General features: G+C 42.4%; 1 protein-coding gene across 1 annotated transcript in view; it reads left to right on the top strand.

Annotated features, from left to right (window-relative positions):
- The window catches only part of LOC137532788 (adhesion G-protein coupled receptor D1-like), an 853,822-nt gene that overhangs the window by 49,198 nt on the left and 782,185 nt on the right, over window positions 1-22,439 (top strand). The window contains exon 3 of the mRNA XM_068253730.1: window positions 19,315-19,434. Coding sequence (XP_068109831.1) covers window positions 19,315-19,434 — 120 coding nt within the window. The remainder of the gene's footprint in view (window positions 1-19,314; window positions 19,435-22,439) is intronic.

The raw sequence follows: 22,439 nt of genomic DNA, 5'->3' as shown, positions 1-22,439 counted from the left end.
CTGATTTAAAGCACACATGTAGCTATTCATTTTACAGTCATATAATCCACTATAATGCATCCTTCACAGTTTGTATATTCTGTGGTTTGTTTATGGTGCACTTACATCAGGAGCTGTACTAAATGTACAAGGACCTTTGCGGAACTGTTTTATGTGAAACAGAAATAATTTTCCCTATACAAGGTGTTTATTGGATATGATGCTATAAAGTTTATGAGAGTGATGTTAGAGTTAAATTACAGAGAACCAGAATCACCATAACGTTTACTACTGGGCCTACAAGAACCCAAACGCCTCTTAATGAGAAACTTATGTGACATTTACTATTGTCTTCTTAAACAGAAGTAATGTTCAAGTTTCTCTTTCCTGTGAGCAAGGACCAACACCCATAAGCATAACTTCAGGGCATTGCTGAGCCATTTCTGGGCAAGGACCAACACCCATAAGCATAACTTCAGGGCATTGCTGAGCCATTTCTGGTTATCTTGGTGCCCCAGGCAAGGTATCTTTTAACCCCCCCCCCCATAGCAGATTGAAATATTATATAGAGAAATTATGTTTTGTCATGATAAGTCTTTAAAGGATACACAAACTACCACTGGGCCAGGTACACCTCACCACTCCAAGCTCACACAACTCACATAACACTTACTGTTGTGTAAAAGAAACATTACCCACAGTGTGCTAAAATAGCTCTTTGGTGCCCCTCTTGTAGATATATTCCTAGGCATCTGCCTAGTTTGCCTATGTCTGAAACATCCCTGGAACTGTGGTTGGAATATGCAAATCATTCCTTTGTACTAGTTGTACATCCAGAACTATTGTTTTATAACACAACTATTATGATTATTATTGGTATTATGCATTAGTTCCGGCTTGTTTTTTTATGTATTAAGTGTGGAAAATACTGTATATTAATTTGCAATTCCAGTATTTTTTAATAACTTATACAAATTATTGTTATATGACAGCTTATAGGGGCTCTTCCTCTTGCCATGGAGATGAGTACTGTGCCTCAGGTTAATAGCACAGCCCCCACAGCCTTTTGCTAGTGCTTTGTGGGAGGAGTATGTTTCATAGAAGAAACATGGCATTTGCCATAACAACTATGGTGACTTCTATGGGGCCCAGGAGCAGTACGGGGCTCAGATTGTGCCTCATCTATACACTAATCTTTATAAGTGTCTCCCCACCTTATCATTGGCTTTTTCTTAAATCAGGTGGCACAGCACAGGAAGGGGAAGCTCTTACTGCAGGAAGTGACATCACTGCTCACAAGACCCTACAATGGAGATACAATTATTTCTAACAATGTAGTTAAAAGATGGAAATTCTGTATAGTTTTCTTTATATATGGGGTATATGATTTGAATGTTATTTGTACCATGGCAAATTCCTGTACCTGAGTGCTAAACCATGCTGTATTATCTAAAACTAGGATTGGGGCATCACTGGTCATGTGACTATCATTTCTATTCTAAAATAAAGTGTGCACAACATTTCTAATCTAAAATAAAGGGGAATATGATTTGATTGTTAGTACCATGGCAAGTTCCTGTACCAGAGTGCTAAACCATGCTGTACCATCTAGAATTAGGATTGGTGCATCACTGGTCATGTGACCATCATTTCTAATCTAAAATAAAGTGTGCACATCATTTCTAATCTAAAATAAAGTGTATCATTCTGCATTTTAAAAATGTTAAATTATATTAATCTGTTGCATGGGTATAGGCTCAAGGCACATGGTAGCACACATGTTTTATTACAGATCACAATAACAATGTTGAATAACATTGCACATTATAAAAGGTCTAAGCCTATATTTATATATTCTTGCCTCTAGGATATATTTTCTTTATGTTAATTTCATCCTATATCATTTTCTATAAAACACATTAAACAATTCCAGATATATTTCCTTGAAATAAATGGCTATGCCGTGTCCAGGGTCACCGTATTATTTAATTTTTTTAACTTTTAGCGTGTTATTATCATTATATATATTATATTATTTCATCTCTCTAATGCACTTTCCCTGGCATTGTACTTTTCATTAATGGAGTTTAAGCAGCAGTCACCCCCTTTTTTACTGCAATAGTTAAAGAAAACTATTATTAGGATCAGTGATACACCTTATTTATACAATACAAAATAACAGCTTCTTTCCAGCATTTTATTCTGTTTTATGAAAGGCAAAAACACAGTATAGAAATTATTGTCACAAAACAAATGGCTATCCAATTGTGTATTTTCACAGTGCAGGCATTGATTTTATTATGAATGATTTGGCTGGCATCATGAAAGCGAGTGTATCCAGAGACAAAGTGAACATTTAATTACAGCCCCGCTATGCAGCGCTCGCTGTGTTTTATTCATGGCTGCAGTAACATGAAACCTTATGATTAACTGAAATATGATTTCCACAGAACAGTGTATCAGCACATTAACAGCAGCTGGTGCTATTGCTGAAAATGGAAAAAAAAACTACTATTGTGAGGGTGGGCCGGTGTAAGGTTACAACAAGCAGGGGACAAACCGCGGTATGCAAGATGGCTACATTGTCTTAAAGGACCACTTTCATGAAAAATTGTAAAATGTAAAATACATGCATATAAAATGTGCATTTGTCTCAGAATAACCACTTACCATATATATTTGCATATAAGCCTATCCGCATATAACCTGAGGTACCCATTTTCCCCCAGAAACTAGGAAAAAGTGTTTGACTCATGTATAAGCCCCCTACCCAATATTGCTCCTGCCACAGTAGCCATATGTGTCCCCTGTACAAGTTAGCCCACCTCCCCATAGCCAGATGTGCCCCAAGAATGCTGTGTCTCAAGATGCCACTAGATGGCATCATAGATATGAGACACATTGATTGCCGAAAATAAAAACATACACTCATTACTTCCTGTTAGCATACTAACAGTATACACCGTAAGATAAAGTAGGGGGATATCTAGTGGGCAAATAGCAAAACTACACTACAATAAAACATAAATAAATAAAATACACCATTAATTAACCCATTGCCTCCCCTCCCACAGTTAACAAAATAAAACACTTTTATAAAATATTTAAAAAAGTGATATTTTTAAAAAAATACATAAATCGTTTCCTTAGGGACTCAACCTATTTAACACGTATGTCATGAGGGTATATTACTGTTATATTTGCAAACATGTTTTGTAAATACATTGTATTTATTCCTTTCTGGGCAAAGAGTTCACTTCCTGGCTGACGTCAGGAAGTGAAAAAAAATCTACACAAAAGCACTTAGAAAAACTCTTTTCTAAATGTAAATCACTCTAAAAGTGCTTAAAAAAGCACTTTCAAAATTGCTCAATAAGTCGCTTATTGTTTGCGCTAGCGCTGGCGATTTATAATCTGAACAAGACCTTACTTTTCTTCTCAACAGAACACCATTCCCCAGGTCCCGACTCTTATTTGGTACATTGCCGGGCAAGGGAAGTTGCAGGGCATGCTGTTTTTTTTCTTCTTTACTTTCCTCCCCTTTCCCCCTCAGTCATAACTAATGCATTCTGATTGGATGAAGCCTCTTTCCATCCCGTTTTTCTCTCCCACACCTCTGTTCCTCTCTGATTGCCCAAACTTTATCATGCTGAGAAGCTGAGAAAATTACTCACCCCCTGCAGAGACTTCTGAAATATATTATTAGAATTATAGCTTAGTATGCATAAACTACTTTAAAGCTCTAGTTTATCCTCCTATTTTAATGTTTGTGATAATATCTTTGAGCAGTCAACTACTGTGCAGTAATTGACTACCAGTCAAGTGCAGTTATTGACTACCACCCTAGTGACTACTCCACCAGACTTGGGGAGGAAAGGCAATACCACAGTGGAAAAGGAGCAGGCAGCAAGTTGGATGGACGAGGTGGAGGTCATGGGTCTAGGCCCGCAGCAGATAAGGCATAGTCAGTACAAGCAGGAGGTTGAAGGAAGGTGTCAGACTAGATGAGGTTGTTATTTCTGGCAGATGCTGAGACAGGCAGCAGACTAGGCAGTGGTCAGTACTAGGCACAGTGGACAGAGTTCCAGGAATGCAGCAAGCAGTTGAAGTCAAGACAGGCAAGGTTGGCTGCAATAGAGAAGATGTGTTCATAAAAGCTAATTAATAATGATAAATAAACAGCAAGTGCACAGAGACACATGTTCATGGGAACTATACATAGCTAACTGCAGAGATGGGCCTAAATACAGGCACTCGGACACGACACAATACCCTGCACAGCCATAAGATTGCACATGGCTCAGCACACATGCACATACACTCACCCACAAACTGGAAGCTAGCATCCTTTTGGGACGGGAACTATGAAAATTGTGTGAGTTCCCTATTCACCTTTACTAACAATGAAAAAATCTTAGAGTGTTCACTACAACTTTAAAGTGAATGCAATATACAATACTTAAATGTCTATTTTTAACTTTATTTTAAAATAAAAGCACTCTTATTTTGTACATTACAAAAGTGACACATTTCTGTACTCCTTTTTAAACATAAACTGAAGTGATCAAGAGCAAATATTAGGACACTCATGTACACTAAGGCCTGGTTCACATTGGACAAAAAAAAGGTCAGTTTAGCGGACTGTAACAGAACTGACCCTAACAGAGGTGAATGGATCACTATGTTCGAACAGTTCCTCCAAACGGACTGAAAGTTTGAGTCTGCAGTGATTTTTTTAGATTGACGGAACAGAGGGTCACAGATAGAGATGTAGCGAACGGTTCGCCGGGGAACAGTTCCAGGCAAACTTTGGGGGTTTGCGTTCGCCTGGACCAAACGAACTTTTGCGGAAGTTCGATTCGCCCCATAATGCACTATGAGGGTTAACTTTGACCCTCTGCATCACAGTCAGCAGCAGGCACATTGTAGCCATTCAGGCTACACTAAGCCCTGGAGCCCCACCCCCCCTTATATAAGGCAGGTTTGCCGGCCATTACACTCACTCGTGTGCCTGCTAGAGACAGACTAGGGACAGCTGTTGCAGACTTGTTCTCCTAGGGAAAGATTAGTTAGGCTCTTGGTCTTGGCTTGCTCCTGGCTGATTGTTATTGCTAAAATAGCACCCCTCAACAGCTCTTTTGAGAGATAATGTTTTCCAGATGTGTTTTTTTTGTGTGTGTTGCTCATTGACATTATACAGCCCTATCTGTTGCAGCTAGACCTTGGTAATTGTTATTACTGTGCCAGCCAGGCCCTGCCTAACTATCTATACTGGGACACCTACCTATGCCTACCTAACTACTGGGGCACCTACTTACTTATACGGGGACACCTACCTACCTACCTATACTAGGGGACCTACCTATGCCTACCTACCTATACTGGGTCTCCTACCTATGCCTAGCTAACTACTGGGTCTCCTACCTATGCCTAGCTAACTACTGAGGCACCTACCTATGCCTACCTACCTATACTGGGACTCCTACCTATGCCTAGCTAACTACTGGGACACCTACCTATGCTTACCTACCTATACTGGATCTCCTACCCATGCCTAGCTAACTACTGGGACACCTACCTATGCCTACCTACCTATACTGGGACTCCTACCTACACCTACCTACCTATACTGGGACTCCTACCTATGCCTAGCTAACTACTGGGACACCTACCTACGCCTACCTACATACAAAAAGATAATAAGGTCGTTGCTTCATTGTGGACAGACCAAATTTGATCAGCTGGACAGTCACTGTTGTTCTATCATTGAGCTACCACAGCCCGGCGACCATATGAGCTTGAAAACCGCCACGGCTTACACTCTCGCCACGGTGCGCACCAGTCCAGCACGGCCGTCACTACGCAAACAGCAGTTTGCGGTGCGTTACACAGTGAGTTTGGTGCATCAGTGTGAAGCAGAACTCTAATTACACTCCCTGATTGATGTATACACATGCAAGATGTTTGAAATCACTTTAGGCCTGCAATTTAGCATTCAATGTCATTTCTGCCCTTAAAACGCTGCTTTGCGTCACATCCAGATTTTTCCCCGGGACTTTGGGCATGTATCCCACTCCGCCATGCCCCCCTCCAGGTGTTTGACCCCTTGAAACATGTTTTCCATCACTTTTGTGGCCAGCATAAAGTTTTCTATTTTTCAAAGTTCGCATCCCCATTGAAGTCTATTGCGGTTCGCGAACTTTTCCGCGAACCGAACCTTCCGCAAAGGTTCGCAAACGAGGTTCACGAACCGAAAATCGGAGGTTTGCGACATCTCTAGTCACAGATGGAAAACTGATGCCTTTTATAAACTTGTTTTTGCACTGCTCAGTGTTCCAGTAAAAACTGGGCCTAACACTTTATATGCAACAATGAAGTCAGCTATATAGGTTTTGCTTGTAATACAGACATGTATATCAGGAATCGTTCAGCTTTGAAGTCCACTTAAACAAAACAAATAACACTTTTTTCGATTGTTAGCGTTTCCTTTTCAGGTTTGACTTCACTTTGCTCTGTTTAACTTTCTGTGTCCTGACCTAGTGTTACGGAAGGGGACACTGTGATGACGTGAGATGCTGGGATCACTGATGCTTAGCCTATTGATCTCCACCATGCTGAGCTACAGATTTCCTATATGTACAACTTCTCAGACAAAGCATCCTTTATTATAGTACAGCAGAGGTTGAGGTGACTTTGCTGCTGCACATCTTGTAAACATTGTGCAGTCATTGCACGTTACAACTTTATTTGAAGATCCTCTAACATATCCTAAAAATAAAGTTAGAGAAACCGAGAGCCCAATATAGTGTAGTATGTTCAGCATAAATATAGTAAAGATAATTAGAGAGAAGAGTATATTCACAAACGTGAGTTACCACAAAGGCAACCACTGTATAGGCAGGTGAGGAGATTAGACCTGTCTCCATTTAGGATTAAGAAGTCGCTCTCCGTAGATCAGAAAAGGGGTAGATCACCCCTCCTCCTCTTTAGTATTAGGTAGCCAGGAGCAGCCTCGATATTAAAGGACACCTGTAGCTACCTATGATGTGTCAGGGAGGACAGCCAGCACACTTACAGTGCAGTTTGGGGTTTGTGGGTTCATAGAGGGGGGAGTATAAGGTATCAGGACATCTGTGCCTATAGGCTCCTGAGAGGAAAATCCGGGCCTGCCAAGGACTGAACCTCCTCCCAATCAGTAGTTGATACCCTCTTTCCCACAAGAAATCTTTACCTTTTTTTGATTAGATCATTGAAGGGCGGGGGGTACCTCGTTGCATTATGGGAAATAACAGATTTTTCTTCCTGCCAAGCAAGCAGTATCTACCTTTGTGGATGGAACTCTTAGTAAGGATCACCTGGTAGAACTAAAGATGTCACCACCGGTGATAATTTCACAATGTAAATCAAGAAGAAGAAAGATTTTACAATAAGCAAACACTGACTAAATCATTTATAAGTGAATATTGTAAAAAATAAGTAATATTATTCATTATGTTATTTTCACTACAGTTCCTCTTCAACTGTTAGCCTGTCTATGCTACCTGTAATAGTAGATGAAGATGTATTATCTTACCTTATCCAAGCAGCAGCATGGAGCTTGGACCACAATGAATACAGAAGACCATCCACCAGTATTTGCCATACAGCAGGAGAAGCATTTAAGTTAATGGGCAGCTGCGTCCCAAACATTGCCTGGGTTGTTCAGGTCAGCAAGCTGCACAGCTCTGCCAAGTGAACACAGAAGTGTAAACTGAGCCAATTGACTCTGATCGTTGCTCTGCAGCACAACCTTTTCTGCACATTTTATTTGGAACTGTTGCCTGTTGCCTCAGTTACTCGTTCTGTAGCTATACTGGCACAGACAGAATAATGGCATCTCAGGTTTCTTAATGCATGTAACTGTTTATAAAAAGCCTTTTGGAATGTAACGATAATCTAACATGTCATATAAAAAACAAAAGTTCTTTTCAGAGCAACTATATAATCCAAAGCTATTAACAGAAAATATTGCAGAAAGCTCTTTGGCTCTGTGTGTCCATGAAATGGGTACATACAGGTACACATTGTACAGCTGCCCATTAGTGCTAGAAAGAACTCAGGCTTGCAAAACAGGAATGTAGTTTTCAGAAATCCATTTACGGTAGATGTGCGCGATGCTAAACATAAAACTCAAACTGGAGATACTTTTTCCAATTCCTGGCAATTTTTCCAGTCACATAAGCAGGTCAATGAGAACTGGGAGATTTTAGTACACCAAACAGTTAACTCTTACCATGGTTGCAAGGAAGCATACTTTTAAAGGACCACTCCAGCGAAAGAAATAAGCAGCTAAAATTGGACGGAACCAACAGGTTTTGAACTAGCTCATCTCCTCATGAGGGATTCTCAAGGTTTTTTTTTTCAAAAGCATTTCCTGAATGGCAGTTTAACTGCCAAATTAGTAAGATACCAGCCAGGCTCCCTACTCACTTGCTCACTATTTTGGTGGTTACACTTAGCAACTGCTGTTCAGAAAATGCGTTTGAAAAAAAAGAAAAGCCAGAGAATCTCCCATGAGGTGATGAACTAGTCAAAACCTGTTGGTTCTCTCAGATTTAAACTGCTTACTTTTTTCGCTGGAGTGGTCCTTTAATCATCTGGCATGTCTAGAAGATTGCATTTGGCTTCAGACTGGAATAAAAAGCACATTTGTTACCATCTGTAATGAAAATTTAGAATCATTTTCATGTATCTACAGACATGAGATGATATTTCCCTTTATTAGCCATTTCTAGGGGCGAATGCACTGGTCATACCTTAGTTGGATCTACAATGGCCAGCTGGAGTCGACAGGGCAATATCTGCTCTGCTGGTCCATTTGGAGTCATGAGGAGCAGTGTTTCTACCATAGGCTTCTGAAATGTATCCATTTGTCCAGAATAACTGATCGCAATAACATAGGGTCCATCTACAAGTCAATTTGCTGATTCATAAAAACGGACAAAACATGCATTTTTCTGGCTCAAGTGTGAACCTTACCTTAGTTTGGAAGACTGCACAGTTGCCATCTATTCTCTCTTACTTCTCACCACTTTTATGTGCGCACTAGTTGTGGCTCCCTTTTCCATCTGCACACAAGGAATAGTAGCACATTGTAGTGAGTGATGCAGAGCCCAGAGGATGTTTGGATAATGCGAGCAAATTCAGCTACTTTCCTAGGCTTTTAGTACCCTACACGGATGTCATTTTATCTCCAGTAGCCTTGACATTTCCTTACATTTCCAAAGTACGATCCCTTATGTGTGTATAAATGTTCTCCAAAAATTCAGTCTATGTTTTTAATCTCCTACAACTACAGTCTGAGATCTTTTTTTTATAGATGTTTTATTTGTAACAACTTAACCACTTGAGGACCTAGGGCTTTCTACCCCTTAAGGACCGGCCACTTTTTTTCCATTCAGACCACTGCAGCTTTCACGGTTTATTGCTCGCTCATACAACCTACCACCTAAATGAATTTTGGCTCCTTTTCTTGTCACTAATAAAGCTTTCTTTTGGTGCTATTTAATTGCTCCTGCGATTTTTACTTTTTATTATATTCAGCAAAAAAGACATGAATTTTGGCAAAAAAATGATTTTTTTAACTTTCTGTGCTGACAGTTTTCAAATAAAGTAAAATTTCTGTATACATGCAGCGCGAAAAATGTGGACAAACATGTTTTTGATAAAAAAAAAAAACATTCAGCGTATATTTATTGGTTTGGGTAAAAGTTATGGCGTTTACAAACTATGGTGCAAAAAGTGAATTTTCCCATTTTTAAGCATCTATGACTTTTCTGACCCCCTGTCATGTTTCATGAGGGGCTAGAATTCCAGGATAGTATAAATACCCCCCAAATGACCCCATTTTGGAAAGAAGACATCCCAAAGTATTCACTGAGAGGCATAGTGAGTTCATAGAAGATATTATTTTTTGTCACAAGTAAGCGGAAAATGACACTTTGTGAGAAAAAAAAAAAAAAAAAAAAAAAAAGTTTCCATTTCTTCTAACTTGCACCAAAAAAAAATGAAATCTGCCACAGACTCACCATACCCCTCTCTGAATACCTTGAAGGGTCTACTTTCCAAAATGGGGTCATTTGTGGGGTGTGTTTACTGTCCTGACATTTTGGGGGGTGCTAAATTGTAAGCACCCCTGTAAAGCCTAAAGGTGCTCATTGGACTTTGGACCCCTTAGCGCAGTTAGGCTGCAAAAAAGTGCCACACATGTGGTATTGCCGTACTCAGGAGAAGTAGTATAATGTGTTTTGGGGTGTATTTTTACACATACCCATGCTGGGTGGGAGAAATATCTCTGTAAATGACAATTTGTTAATTTTTTTTACACACAATTGTCCATTTACAGAGATATTTCTCCCACTCAGCATGGGTATGTGTAAAAATACACCACAAAACACATTATACTACTTCTCCTGAGTACGGCGATACCACATGTGTGGCACTTTTTTGCACCCTAACTGCGCTAAAGGGTCCAAAGTCCAATGAGTACCTTTAGGATTTCACAGGTCATTTTGAGAAATTTCGTTTCAAGACTACTCCTCACGGTTTAGGGCCCCTAAAATGCCAGGGCAGTATAGGAACCCCACAAATGACCCCATTTTAGAAAGAAGACACCCCAAGGTATTCCGTTAGGAGTATGGTGAGTTCATAGAAGATTATTTTTTTTGTCAAAAGTTAGCGGAATATTGATTTTTATTGTTTTTTTCACAAAGTGTCATTTTCCACTAACTTGTGACAAAAAATAAAATCTTCTATGAACTCACCATACTCCTAACGGAATACCTTGGGGTGTCTTCTTTCTAAAATGGGGTCATTTGTGGGGTTCCTATACTGTCCTGGCATTTTAGGGGCCCTAAACCGTGAGGAGTAGTCTGGAAACGAAATTCCGCAAAATGACCTGTGAAATCCTAAAGGTGCTCATTGGACTTTGGGCCCTTTAGCGCAGTTAGGGTGCAAAAAAGTGCCACACATGTGGTATCGCCGTACTCGGGAGAAGTAGTACAATGTGTTTTGGGGTGTATTTTTACACATACCCATGCTGGGTGGGAGAAATAACTCTGTAAATATACAATTGTGTGTAAAAAAATCAAAAGATTGTCATTTACAGAGGTATTTCTCCCACCCAGCATGGGTATGTGTAAAAAATACACCCCAAAACACATTGTACTACTTCTCCCGAGTACGGCGATACCACATGTGTGGCACTTTTTTGCACCCTAACTGCGCTAAAGGGCCCAAAGTCCAATGAGTACCTTTAGGATTTCACAGGTCATTTTGCGGAATTTGATTTCCAGACTACTCCTCACGGTTTAGGGCCCCTAAAATGCCAGGGCAGTATAGGAACCCCACAAATGACCCCATTTTAGAAAGAAGACACCCCAAGGTATTCCATTAGGAGTATGGTGAGTTCATAGAAGATTTTTTTTTTTGTCAAAAGTTAGCGGAAAATTGATTTTTATTGTTTTTTCACAAAGTGTCATTTTCCACTAACTTGTGACAAAAAATAAAATCTTCTATGAACTCACCATACTCCTAACGGAATACCTTGGGGTGTCTTCTTTCTAAAATGGGGTCATTTGTGGGGTTCCTATACTGTCCTGGCATTTTAGGGGCCCTAAACCATGAGGAGTAGTCTGGAAACGAAATTCCGCAAAGTGACCTGTGAAATCCTAAAGGTACTCATTGGACTTTGGGCCCTTTAGCGCAGTTAGGGTGCAAAAAAGTGCCACACATGTGGTATCGCCGTACTCTGGAGAAGTAGTACAATGTGTTTTGGGGTGTATTTTTACACATACCCATGCTGGGTGGGAGAAATAACTCTGTAAATATACAATTGTGTGTAAAAAAATCAAAAGATTGTCATTTACAGAGGTATTTCTCCCACCCAGCATGGGTATGTGTACAAATACACCCCAAAACACATTGTACTACTTCTCCCGAGTACGGCAATACCACATGTGTGGCACTTTTTTGCACCCTAACTGCGCTAAAGGGCCCAAAGTCCAATGAGTACCTTTAGGATTTCACAGGTCATTTTGCGGAATTTGATTTCCAGACTACTCCTCACGGTTTAGGGCCCCTAAAATGCCAGGGCAGTATAGGAACCCCACAAATGACCCCATTTTAGAAAGAAGACACCCCAAGGTATTCCGTTAGGAGTATGGTGAGTTCATAGATGATTTTTTTTTTGTCAAAAGTTAGCGGAAAATTGATTTTTATTGTTTTTTCACAAAGTGTCATTTTCCACTAACTTGTGGCAAAAAATAAAATCTTCTATGAACTCACCATACTCCTAACGGAATACCTTGGGGTGTCTTCTTTCTAAAATGGGGTCACTTGTGGGGTTCCTATACTGCCCTGGCACTTTAGGGGCCCTAAACCGTGAGGAGTAGTTTGGAAATCAAATTCCGCAAAATGACCTGTGAAAACCTAAAGGTACTTATTGGACTTTGGGCCCTTTAGCGCAGTTAGGGTGCAAAAAAGTGCCACACATGTGGTATCGCCATACTCGGAAGAAGTAGTACAATGTGTTTTGGGGTGTATTTTTACACATACCCATGCTGGGTGGGAGAAATAACTCTGTAAATGGACAATTGTGTGTAAAAAAATCAAAAGATTGTCATTTACAGAAGTATTTCTCCCACCCAGCATGGGTATGTGTAAGAATACACCCCGAAACACATTATACTACTCCTCCCGAGTACGGCGGTACCACATGTGTGGCACTTTTTTGCACCCTAACTGCGCTAAGGGGCCCAGAGTCCAATGAGTACCTTTAGGCTTTACAGGGGTGCTCACAATTTAGCACCCTGCCCACTTGCCAGGACAGTTAACAAACCCCACAAATGACCCCATTTTGGAAAGAATACACAACAAGGTATTCCATGAGGGTAATGGTAAGGTCATTGAAAATTTTATTTTTTGTCACAAGTAAACGGAAAATGACACTTTGTTAAAAAAAAAAATAAAAAAAAAATTCTGCTAACTTGTGACAAAAACTAAAATCTTTTATGAACTCACCGTGCACCTCACATAATACTTTAGGGTGTCCTCTTTCCAAAATGGGGTCATTTGTGGAGTCTGTCCTGGCATTTTAGGGTCTCTGCAATCATTACATGTATGGCCAGTATTAGGAGTTTCTGCTATCCTCCTTATATTGGGTATACAAGTAATGCACTCTGGGCTGAAAGGAAAAATGAACGGCAAACATACCTTGCTCCACATCAATGGCAGATCTTCCTCCACATCAATGGCAGTGATAACCTCAGGAGAGAGACACCCCATGCCACCCTGCACTCAGGGTGAGCCACCAACTTATGTGACTGGGCCTCAGAACTTTAGTATACAGCATTATGCCTGTAGGATACAGCAATATGCCTGCCAATAGAGATGACTCTGTGTGGCATTAAAGCATCATCATAGGCCCAAATCACATATAAACCGGGGGTGTCCACACTCAAGGGAAATTCAAACATGCCGTCTTATATCGCCAACCCAGGACAGATCAGCAATATCAAGCATGGAAACCGATCCTTCTTGCCACTTTTATGCTTACCCGTTTGGTTTTCAAGCTTACCTCTCCTCTCCCTGCGACAATGTGCGAAAGACCACTGAGTGTGTGCCTACTCCTGTGTCTGGAGTTCCCTAGGTTCTAATAGTGTACCTGCTCGTGGTACCTCTCAAAACACGGCCCTACGCATAGGCCAGGCTGGTCAGGACAGCGGGGACAATAAAAATTGGTGTCATTCCTTCTTCCAGTCCTGCTGCAGACACAACAACGTTTTCTTCGGATGCGTTGACCTGGGGCACACGGAATCTGATAGGCGTAATGCCTACCATGCAGTCGGCTAGTTGCATCTGGGGGGGGGGGGGGCCTGGCACCTCCTGGATACAGGATGTCCAGAATGATCTGTTCCTGAAATTGGAGGAAAGATCCAGTTCTCCCAGCCTTACTGTAGAGAACAAAGCTGTTGTAAACTGCCAATTGAATCAGATAAAAAGACACTTTCTTATACCAGCGTCTTGTTTTCCGGGCAATTAAATAGGGCGCTAACCTCTGGTCATTGAAGTCCACCCCTCCCATGTTGACATTATATTCGTGGACGACAAGGGGCTTTACAATGACCTTAGTTGCCCGTTGAATTTGGACTGTCGTGTCTGTGTGAATGGTGGACAGAAAGTAAACATCCCTCTTGTCCCTCCATTTCACCGCGAGCAGGTCTTCAGTACGCAAGGCGGCCCTCTGCCCCCGTTGAAGTCTGGTGGTAACGAGCCGTTGGGGGAAGCCCTGGCGACTAGGCCGCGCAGTGCCACAGCATCGGATTCCTTCTAACTTTAAGTGCTGAAAGAGGGCCACACTTGTGTAATAATTGTCCACAAAAAGATGGTACCCCTTCCGGAACAAGGGTGACACCAAGTCCCACACAACCTTTCCACTGCTCCCCAGGTAGTCAGGGCATCCGACCGGCTCCAATTTTGAGTCTTTTCCCTCATAGACCCTAAAACGACATGTATAGCCTGTGGCCCTTTCACAGAGCTTATACAGTTTCACCCCATACCGGGCGCGCTTGCTTGGGATGTACTGTTTGATGCCAAGGCGCCCGGTAAAGCGTAAGAGGGACTCGTCTACGCAGATGTTCTGTTCAGGGATATAAGCATCTGCAAATGTTGAGGACAGGTGGTCTATGAGGGGCCGAATTTTGTGGAGCCGGTCATAAGCAGGGTCTCCCCTTTCATGACAGGTTTCGTCGTCGTTGAAGTGCAGGAAGCGCAGGATGGACTCAAATCGTGTCCTGGACATGGCAGCAGGGTACAAGGGAACATGATGTACTGGGTTCGTAGACCAATACGCCCGCAATACATTCTGTTTCATTAGTCCCAAGTGAAGGATAAGGGCCAAAAAGATTTTAATGTCGGAAACTTGGACTGGTTTCCACCCGAAAGGCTGGGCATACATGCTCTCCGGGTGCTCGGTGATGAATTGTGTGGCTTTACGGTTGGTCTCAACCACAATTAAGTCCAAGAGAACCTGGGTGATTAACAGCTGCAAAAAGTCTAGGGCCGTTCCTAGATGAGCTGTCGCCACCTGGACTCCAGACTGGGCAGTGAAAGGGGGCACTACGGGTGCGGCGGAATCAGGGGATTGCCAATCTGGTTGTGCCAGCACCTCTGGGAGTCTATGGGTACTACGGGCCCGTCTTCTTCTTGGTGGCTGCGACGGGGGTACTACTGCACTTGCCACCGTACCAGTTTCGACTTCCATGCTGACGCTCACCACTTCGCCAGGGTCTACAGAAGTACTGGTACCAAGTCCAGGAGATGCTGCGCTGCTGGTGCCTGCCTCACCAAGAAAACTATCAACAGCGCTAGCACCACCCTGCTGCCCTTGAGGCGGATCCTGCGCCACCTGCGGTCTAACGACTTGGGGTCTGGTACGCCTGGCTCTAGCCGGGACCATAGCCTCGTCATCACTATCGGTCAGGGAACCACTGCTTTCTACAGGTTCAAATTCGGACCCGGAAGATTCGACGGATGATTCTTCCCAAAAGAACTCATCCGACTGGTCCATGTACCTGTATACCTCGTCATCGGAAAGCCCCCTTCTTGCCATTGTGGATTGCTAAATTTATGGGGTTTTCCTCCGAGACTACCTAGAAAAAAAGAGCACCTACCTAGCAAAAAGGGAGTATTTGAGAGGTATTGGGGTTAAAGGAAGTGGGGTCTCAGAGGCAATCAAACAATCACGGGACAATCAAATACAATTACAGCACAATCGACTCCAATCACAGCACAAGCAAATCTGATGCACTCGGAAGGTGGTAATTGGGTGTGGTGGTGGGGGGGGGGGGAGGGTAGGGTTGGTGTGGTGGGGTGGGTTGGGTGTGGTGGGGGGAGGGTTGGGTGTGGTGGGGGGGAGGGTTGGGTGTGGTGGGGGGGAGGGACAATCGAAGCCGATCACGGGACAATCAAATACAATCGCAGCACAATCGAATACAAGCGCAGCACAATCAAATCTGATGCACTCGGAAGGTGATGGGGGGTGGTGGTGGGGTGGGGGTTGGTGGGAAGTGGGGTCTCAGAGGCAATCAAACAATCACGGGACAATCGAAGCCAATCACGGGACAATCAAATACAATCGCAGCACAATCGAATACAAGCGCAGCACAATCAAATCTGATGCACTCGGAAGGTGATGGGGGGTGGGGGTGGTGGTGGGGTGGGGGTTGGTGGGAAGTGGGGTCTCAGAGGCAATCAAACAATCACGGGACAATCGAAGCAGATCACGGGACAATCAAATACAATCGCAGCACAATCGAATACAAGCGCAGCACAATCGAATACAAGCGCAGCACAGTCAAATACAATGCACTTGGACGGTGATTAGGGGGGGGGGGTCTGAGGGCGATTTGAGGGGGTGGGGGGTTGATCAGGAGCCCGCACGGGGCAGACTGAGTCCTGATCTGATGAGAGGCAGACACAGGGGGTTACTGATCGCAGATCAGTTAGTGATCGCTGGGGAGGACAGATGTAAACAAAGAGCAGGGGATGTAATCAGGAGGGGGGTATGAGGGCAATCGAGGGCCTGAGCAGGTGATCGGTTACCCCCGCGGGGCAGTTAGGGTCTGCTCTGATGGGTGGGGGTGCTGAGGGGTGATGGACAGGTGATAGACAGGTGATCAGAGGGGGATCAGAGGGCGATCAGGGGGTAAGGTAGCTGTATACAGATGTATACAGTATACAGGGGGGTAGTCTGGGATGGGGTCTGGGGGTGATCTAAAGGTAGGGGGGGGGATCAGGGGTGACTAGGAGGCAGTTAGGGACCTAAACTAAGGGGCAGCGTCGCTAGTTAGTGGCAGGTGGGGGGGGTGGGGGTTTTGCAGGAGTGCAAGGGTGCTAGGCAGGGGTCTGCTGGGGTGATCAGGGGGGGTATGAGGCCTGGGGTGGGTGATCAGGGGGGCTGTTAGGCAAAAAAACGCTGTGTGTGCTCTACTTACAAAGTGCTTCCTCCTCGCTAGTGGTCTCTGCAACAATGAGACCACGAGGCGAGGAGGAAGCACGTATAAGGCACTTTGTTTACCTAACAAAGTGCCTTATACATCCTGATTGGGCAGCTATGCGGATTCCTCCGCTCGCCGGCTCTGCTAAGTGGCCGGCGAGCGGAGACAAAATGCCCAAGTAACGATCCCGGGCGGAGGATCGCGTCACTGATGACGCGATCGCTCCGCCCATGCCCCTACAAGGACCGCCGCCAATTGTCAATACGGCGGTCCTTGCGGGGTGCACTTCCCGGCCGCCAATTGTCAATACGGCGGTCGGGAAGTGGTTAAAAATGTTTGTAATTTTCTACACTAAATCTTAAATTAAGCCTGTGGAATGTGTTTGTATACCACTAAAAGCCTTTGGTCTAGAGGGTCATTGTTTATGCCCCTACAGCTACCATAAAATGAAGAAGGAAATATTAAACGGAGTGCTTGAGAAGCTGCGGTGATAGTATTATGATAATAATCAGCAATCTAAGCACAATCAAAACCGTACATAAGTGAACACAATAAGCAACACTAATACTAGAAAAGTTTCAAGTTTTATCTCACAAAAAGCAGATCTACAGAAGGTCTCAAAGAGATCATAAAAGTACAAGTTGCAAGCTATATAAGTGGAGACACAGAATAAAATTGAGAGCTGGAAAATAACATGTACAGTACTTATAGAACAGTCGACATTTCAAAACCTAACAGAGGTCATACTGTATATTCATCCAATAGAGTAGCTGTAAATACTGACATAATGGTCAATGGAGGCCACTTGATTTATTTTGTGGACAGTTGCTATATTGCTCAGAGGATACATGTTCTAGTAGGCCCAATTCAAAGGACTAACCCGCCATAGATAGGAAAAAAGTGAGCAGAGAAAAGAGCAGAGTGAGAAAAGTGGGCAAATGTAGAAAGAGACAGAACAAAAGACACTGGTCTAAAGCATTACAATCTATCAAGAATCTATAGGATCCCCACTACCTCTGCTCCCCCAGTGCCAGGTGATTATGCCAAGGTTTCACCCGAGTTAATACTGCTCCCTCAGCCATGGTTTTCCTGCTGTCCTCCTCCCAGATTACTTGCTCCCAATTCTAAGGATGGTTGTGGCTTAGGTTTACCTGTTTGTATATTTGGTACAGCTTTGGCTGTTATCTGATGTAAGATTATAATAAATTGCTACAATATGCAAGGGTTTGGCTACAAATCGCCATGATTTACCATATTTACATGAACAGATGTGGAGTTATTTCCATTGTGTGCTTTAAGAAAAAGATAATAAAGAAACTTAACTTTAAAATAACCCTTTTTGTTCTTATATGAATATTTTTGATATCCTTATATGCAAATATCATGATTTTTAGTGCAGTGGAACAATTGTCAGACTGGGAGCAGTAATCATGTGTTGTTGCTCACAATGAAGACTTGCTACATTTTTCTGTTAGGAGTGATAACACATGGTTTCTGCTGCAAGGCCAGCAGGTGGATTTCCTCAGCTTTCCCACCTACCAGTCCAATACTGTGTGGAACATTTAGGCAATACTTTGTTCTGTCGGGAATTGGACCTGGAGTGTATGTGCATCTTACAGATCTCTCTCTGATCAGATTCGATCAGAGAGAGATCTGTCCCTTGGTCGAATCTGTCAATCATCGCTAGATGTATGGCCACCTTAAATCACTATGACACAAAAGTGGATTGTTCCACACACACACACACAGATAGGACCAGGTTTGTAATGTATGATATTTGAGTTCAATAAACCTTCGTTTCACCATAATTCAATCCAATACAAAGGGTTATAAGTGCACATTATGGCCAGGGAAATTCTTTTTTTCAAATTCATCTACACTTGACTGAATGTTATAAGTAAGGATACGGCATTTAATTTAAAATCTTCAGTAAATCAATTGAGTTTTGGTATCCAAGACAATGCAAATAACACTGAAGTTTTTGAAATATTTATCTTTTTTGCTTGTCAGCTTTGATAGTGAAGCAAATTTGCATATTTACTACTTTTTAATCCACTTCATTTTTATTACGTTTAGTACAACATATTCCCATAAATTTACTGGATAATAATACAGATATTTATGGCGTTTGTGATTGAATCCATTGTTCTTATTAAGCCCAGGTGATTGTACTTTGCAGATCATAATCACATTTTACACTGTCTTTTCTAGGCCTAGCGTTCTTGATATACGACACTATAGATCAGTTCATGAGCAACTAGCTACTGAACAAACATTGCTATATTTCTTTCTTTTGCAGGCTTCCAGGTTTTGAAATCAGCTTCACACTATTGGCCACTGGAAGTCGTTAATGGGATCCATGAACTTCCTCGGCCCACTGATGGCAGAACGGTTCCTATGTCCAATGAGAGCGACAAAAGTATGTAGGACTAATTTTCATATGCACACTCTATCTCAGAGTATATGTAGATGTAATATACCATTTTCTTCTTATACTCAATTACACGTTTCATTGTCTAGGTTGGGTTTTACTGCATCACATGATGTGGCAGAAGAGATTTTAAATGAACCTTTATCTCAGGAAAGACACAGAATAACAGATTAACCTAATTTCCTTTAGAAAACTTCAAGACAAATTAAATGCTATCTCTTAAATGTTTCTGTATCCGTGTAGCTTAGCTTATCTTTCAGATTGAAATTCCAATATTTTTTCAAAGTAATTCTAATAATAAAACATTAAATAGGCAGAGATATCCTGTTAACCACTTAACGACCAGCTAATGCCGATAGGCGACGGCTGGTCGTTTGTGGATTTCCATGGAAACGGACGCTCGTTCGACGGCCTTTTACTATCAGTTGATGGCGGGGGGCTCCGTGAACAGCCTGCGAGCCTCCGATCACAGCTCGCAGGCTACATGCAAACACCTGGGAAAGAAATCCCTGGTGTTTACATCATACAGCTCTGCTGTCACAGGAGCGCCGTAAAGGAGATCGGCGATCCCCGGCCTCTTGGATTGGTGCTGTCTAATAGGCTGAAGCCTATCTGAGGCAGTACAGGACGGATCGTTGTCCTGTACCGCCTCTAGTGAGGAGGGGAGGAAAGGAAGGAGAGAAAGGGAGAATAGCGCTGCGGAGGGGGGCTTTGAGGATCCCCCCATTAAACACAAACAGCTGGCGGCGATCAGACCCCCCCAGCAGGACATCCCCCTAGTGGGGAAAAAAGGGGGGAAGTCTGATTGCCCTGCCTGCAACGTGATCTGTGCTGAGGGCTGAAGAGCCCACCCAGCACAGATCATCGAAAAATCACACGGTCCTTAAGTGGTTAAATTTGAATCCATTCTTCATATAGTATGTGATGCTTTATTAATTGTGTTCACTAGAGATAAGTTGGAATTCACTGGGTTCCTCAAAATGAGTTTTCCAGTAATAAAAACAAGAACTTTATACAAACATACTATAAAAGTAACCTGTCCGTAGTTATTACTGTGCTAAATAGGGACGGTCAGAAATGCCCATTTCCCGATTCCATGAAATTTCCGATTTCTGCCAATGCCAATTTCCGAAATCCCGTTTTTTCTGTTTTCTTTTCTTTCCCATTTTTTGATTTCAGTTTTTCCGAAATGGAAAAAACGGAATCTTGTGATGGGTCTAAAATTTCCATGGTAATCCAATCTTTGCAGAAAAATTCTGGATTCATTTGAAATCAATGTAAAGATATTTTACAGGTAGTCCTCGGTTAACGAACGAGATACGGACTGTAGGTTCGTTCTTAACCTGAATCTGTTCTTAAGTCAGAACGTTGTGCCATTTCTGTCCCCTGTACCTCCTCTGTGCCTCCAGTGTTCACCTCTGTGTCACCTCTGCCCTGTGTACCTGTTTTTGGCTTGTTCCCATGGAAACAGAGAATCCATGCCATTCGTATTGGCGAGTCTTTCGTAAGTCAGGCTTTCGTAAGTCGGGGACTACCTGTACATGAGTCCATGATCCACTAGAATTCAGGGATGTTCAGTTCCAGTCCTCAAGGACCGAGGTTCTCACACACTTTTTGCATAGCTCAAACGAATTGATAGTAAAGGTGTGTTCCATCAAGTAGTACACATTTCTCCATTTCTCTGTCCATCCTAAACACTGGCATGGATATGGCCCTTGAGGGATGAAGTTGGACATCCCTACACTAGATCATGATCTTACTATTACAATGATTGGATTGACCTGTGGATTGCCACCTCTAGAGAATAATTCATCTGTGACTCTCTGCTAGCAGAACTTCATAATGAACTAATTTCCATAAGCCCAAGAGGATATCTACCCACATTATGTAAGCCAATGATTGGATTAGATGCATAGCACTCAGAATGGTTCCTCCGGAAAACTCTAAAGGAGCGTACACACGCCTGATTCATTCAAACGACGGGTCGTCAATGGCTGTCAATCGTCTGACGACAGTTTCCTGTGTGTACAGTCTGTCGGCAGGCTGATAAGGCTGGTTTTGACCGACCTGCCTTGCTGATCAGTCAAAACCAGTCTTATCAGCCTGCTGACAGGCTGTACACACAGGGAAACTGTTGGCAGAATGGCCGCCCGCGGGCGGGTCTGAGGACCCGTCGTTTGAGTGAATCAGGCGTGGTGTGTACGCCTTTAAAAAACTTTTGGATCCACTATTACTGTTCAAACAACAGGGTGCCAAGATAACTATTTAACATCAGGTAGAGCTAAGTTTTTCCAATCTTCTGTGACTTTAAACAAAATTTTCTGTAGCAAAACTAAAAGAAGTAGAAACATGTATGGACCCTCTACATCTATTTAAGGAAAACAGTGAAATACTTTATGTATAATGCTGCTATTCTTAAAAATCCATTTTAGATTTAGAAAATAGACCCTTGTACTAATGTCTTATAGAAGCACTATGGATATTTATAGCGATAGTTATGAAAAAGCTCTTAAATGGGGCAATTTCTGTACTTACATGACTTACGACATAATAGTTAAACTCAGATGTAATTAGAATTTTTGAGTGTATTTTCCTTCTAAACTTATTTATTTTATTTCTTTTTAGCAAATTCATATACAGTATTTATAATAATAAGTATAAACAAACACAGCAAAAAATATATATATTTCTGAATCAGAATCATTTATTTTGCCAAATACAAAGTGGGGGCTGTACCCGGAATTGATTTTGGCTCATACAGGTTCTTAATGAAGGGGGGGGGGGGGGGGGGGGGGGGGGGCAAATGTCCGAAAGCCAAGAGCCGAAGCTGCCATACTACAGTATTTGTGGTTTTAATGCAATTTGTATATAATAAATACTTTGTATATAATAAATATAGGATTTTCAATTTACTTTTGCAAAATGTCCATCTTGGTTTAGAAAGATCTTCCTTTAACTCCCAGAAGTAACTTCCTGTCTTTATCCATTTTATC

Source organism: Hyperolius riggenbachi, chromosome 1, assembly GCF_040937935.1.
Source record: "Hyperolius riggenbachi isolate aHypRig1 chromosome 1, aHypRig1.pri, whole genome shotgun sequence".
NCBI classification, from domain to species: domain Eukaryota; kingdom Metazoa; phylum Chordata; class Amphibia; order Anura; family Hyperoliidae; genus Hyperolius; species Hyperolius riggenbachi.
The sequence above is the reverse complement of the archived record's forward strand: the minus strand, read 5'-3'. Positions and strand labels throughout refer to the sequence as shown.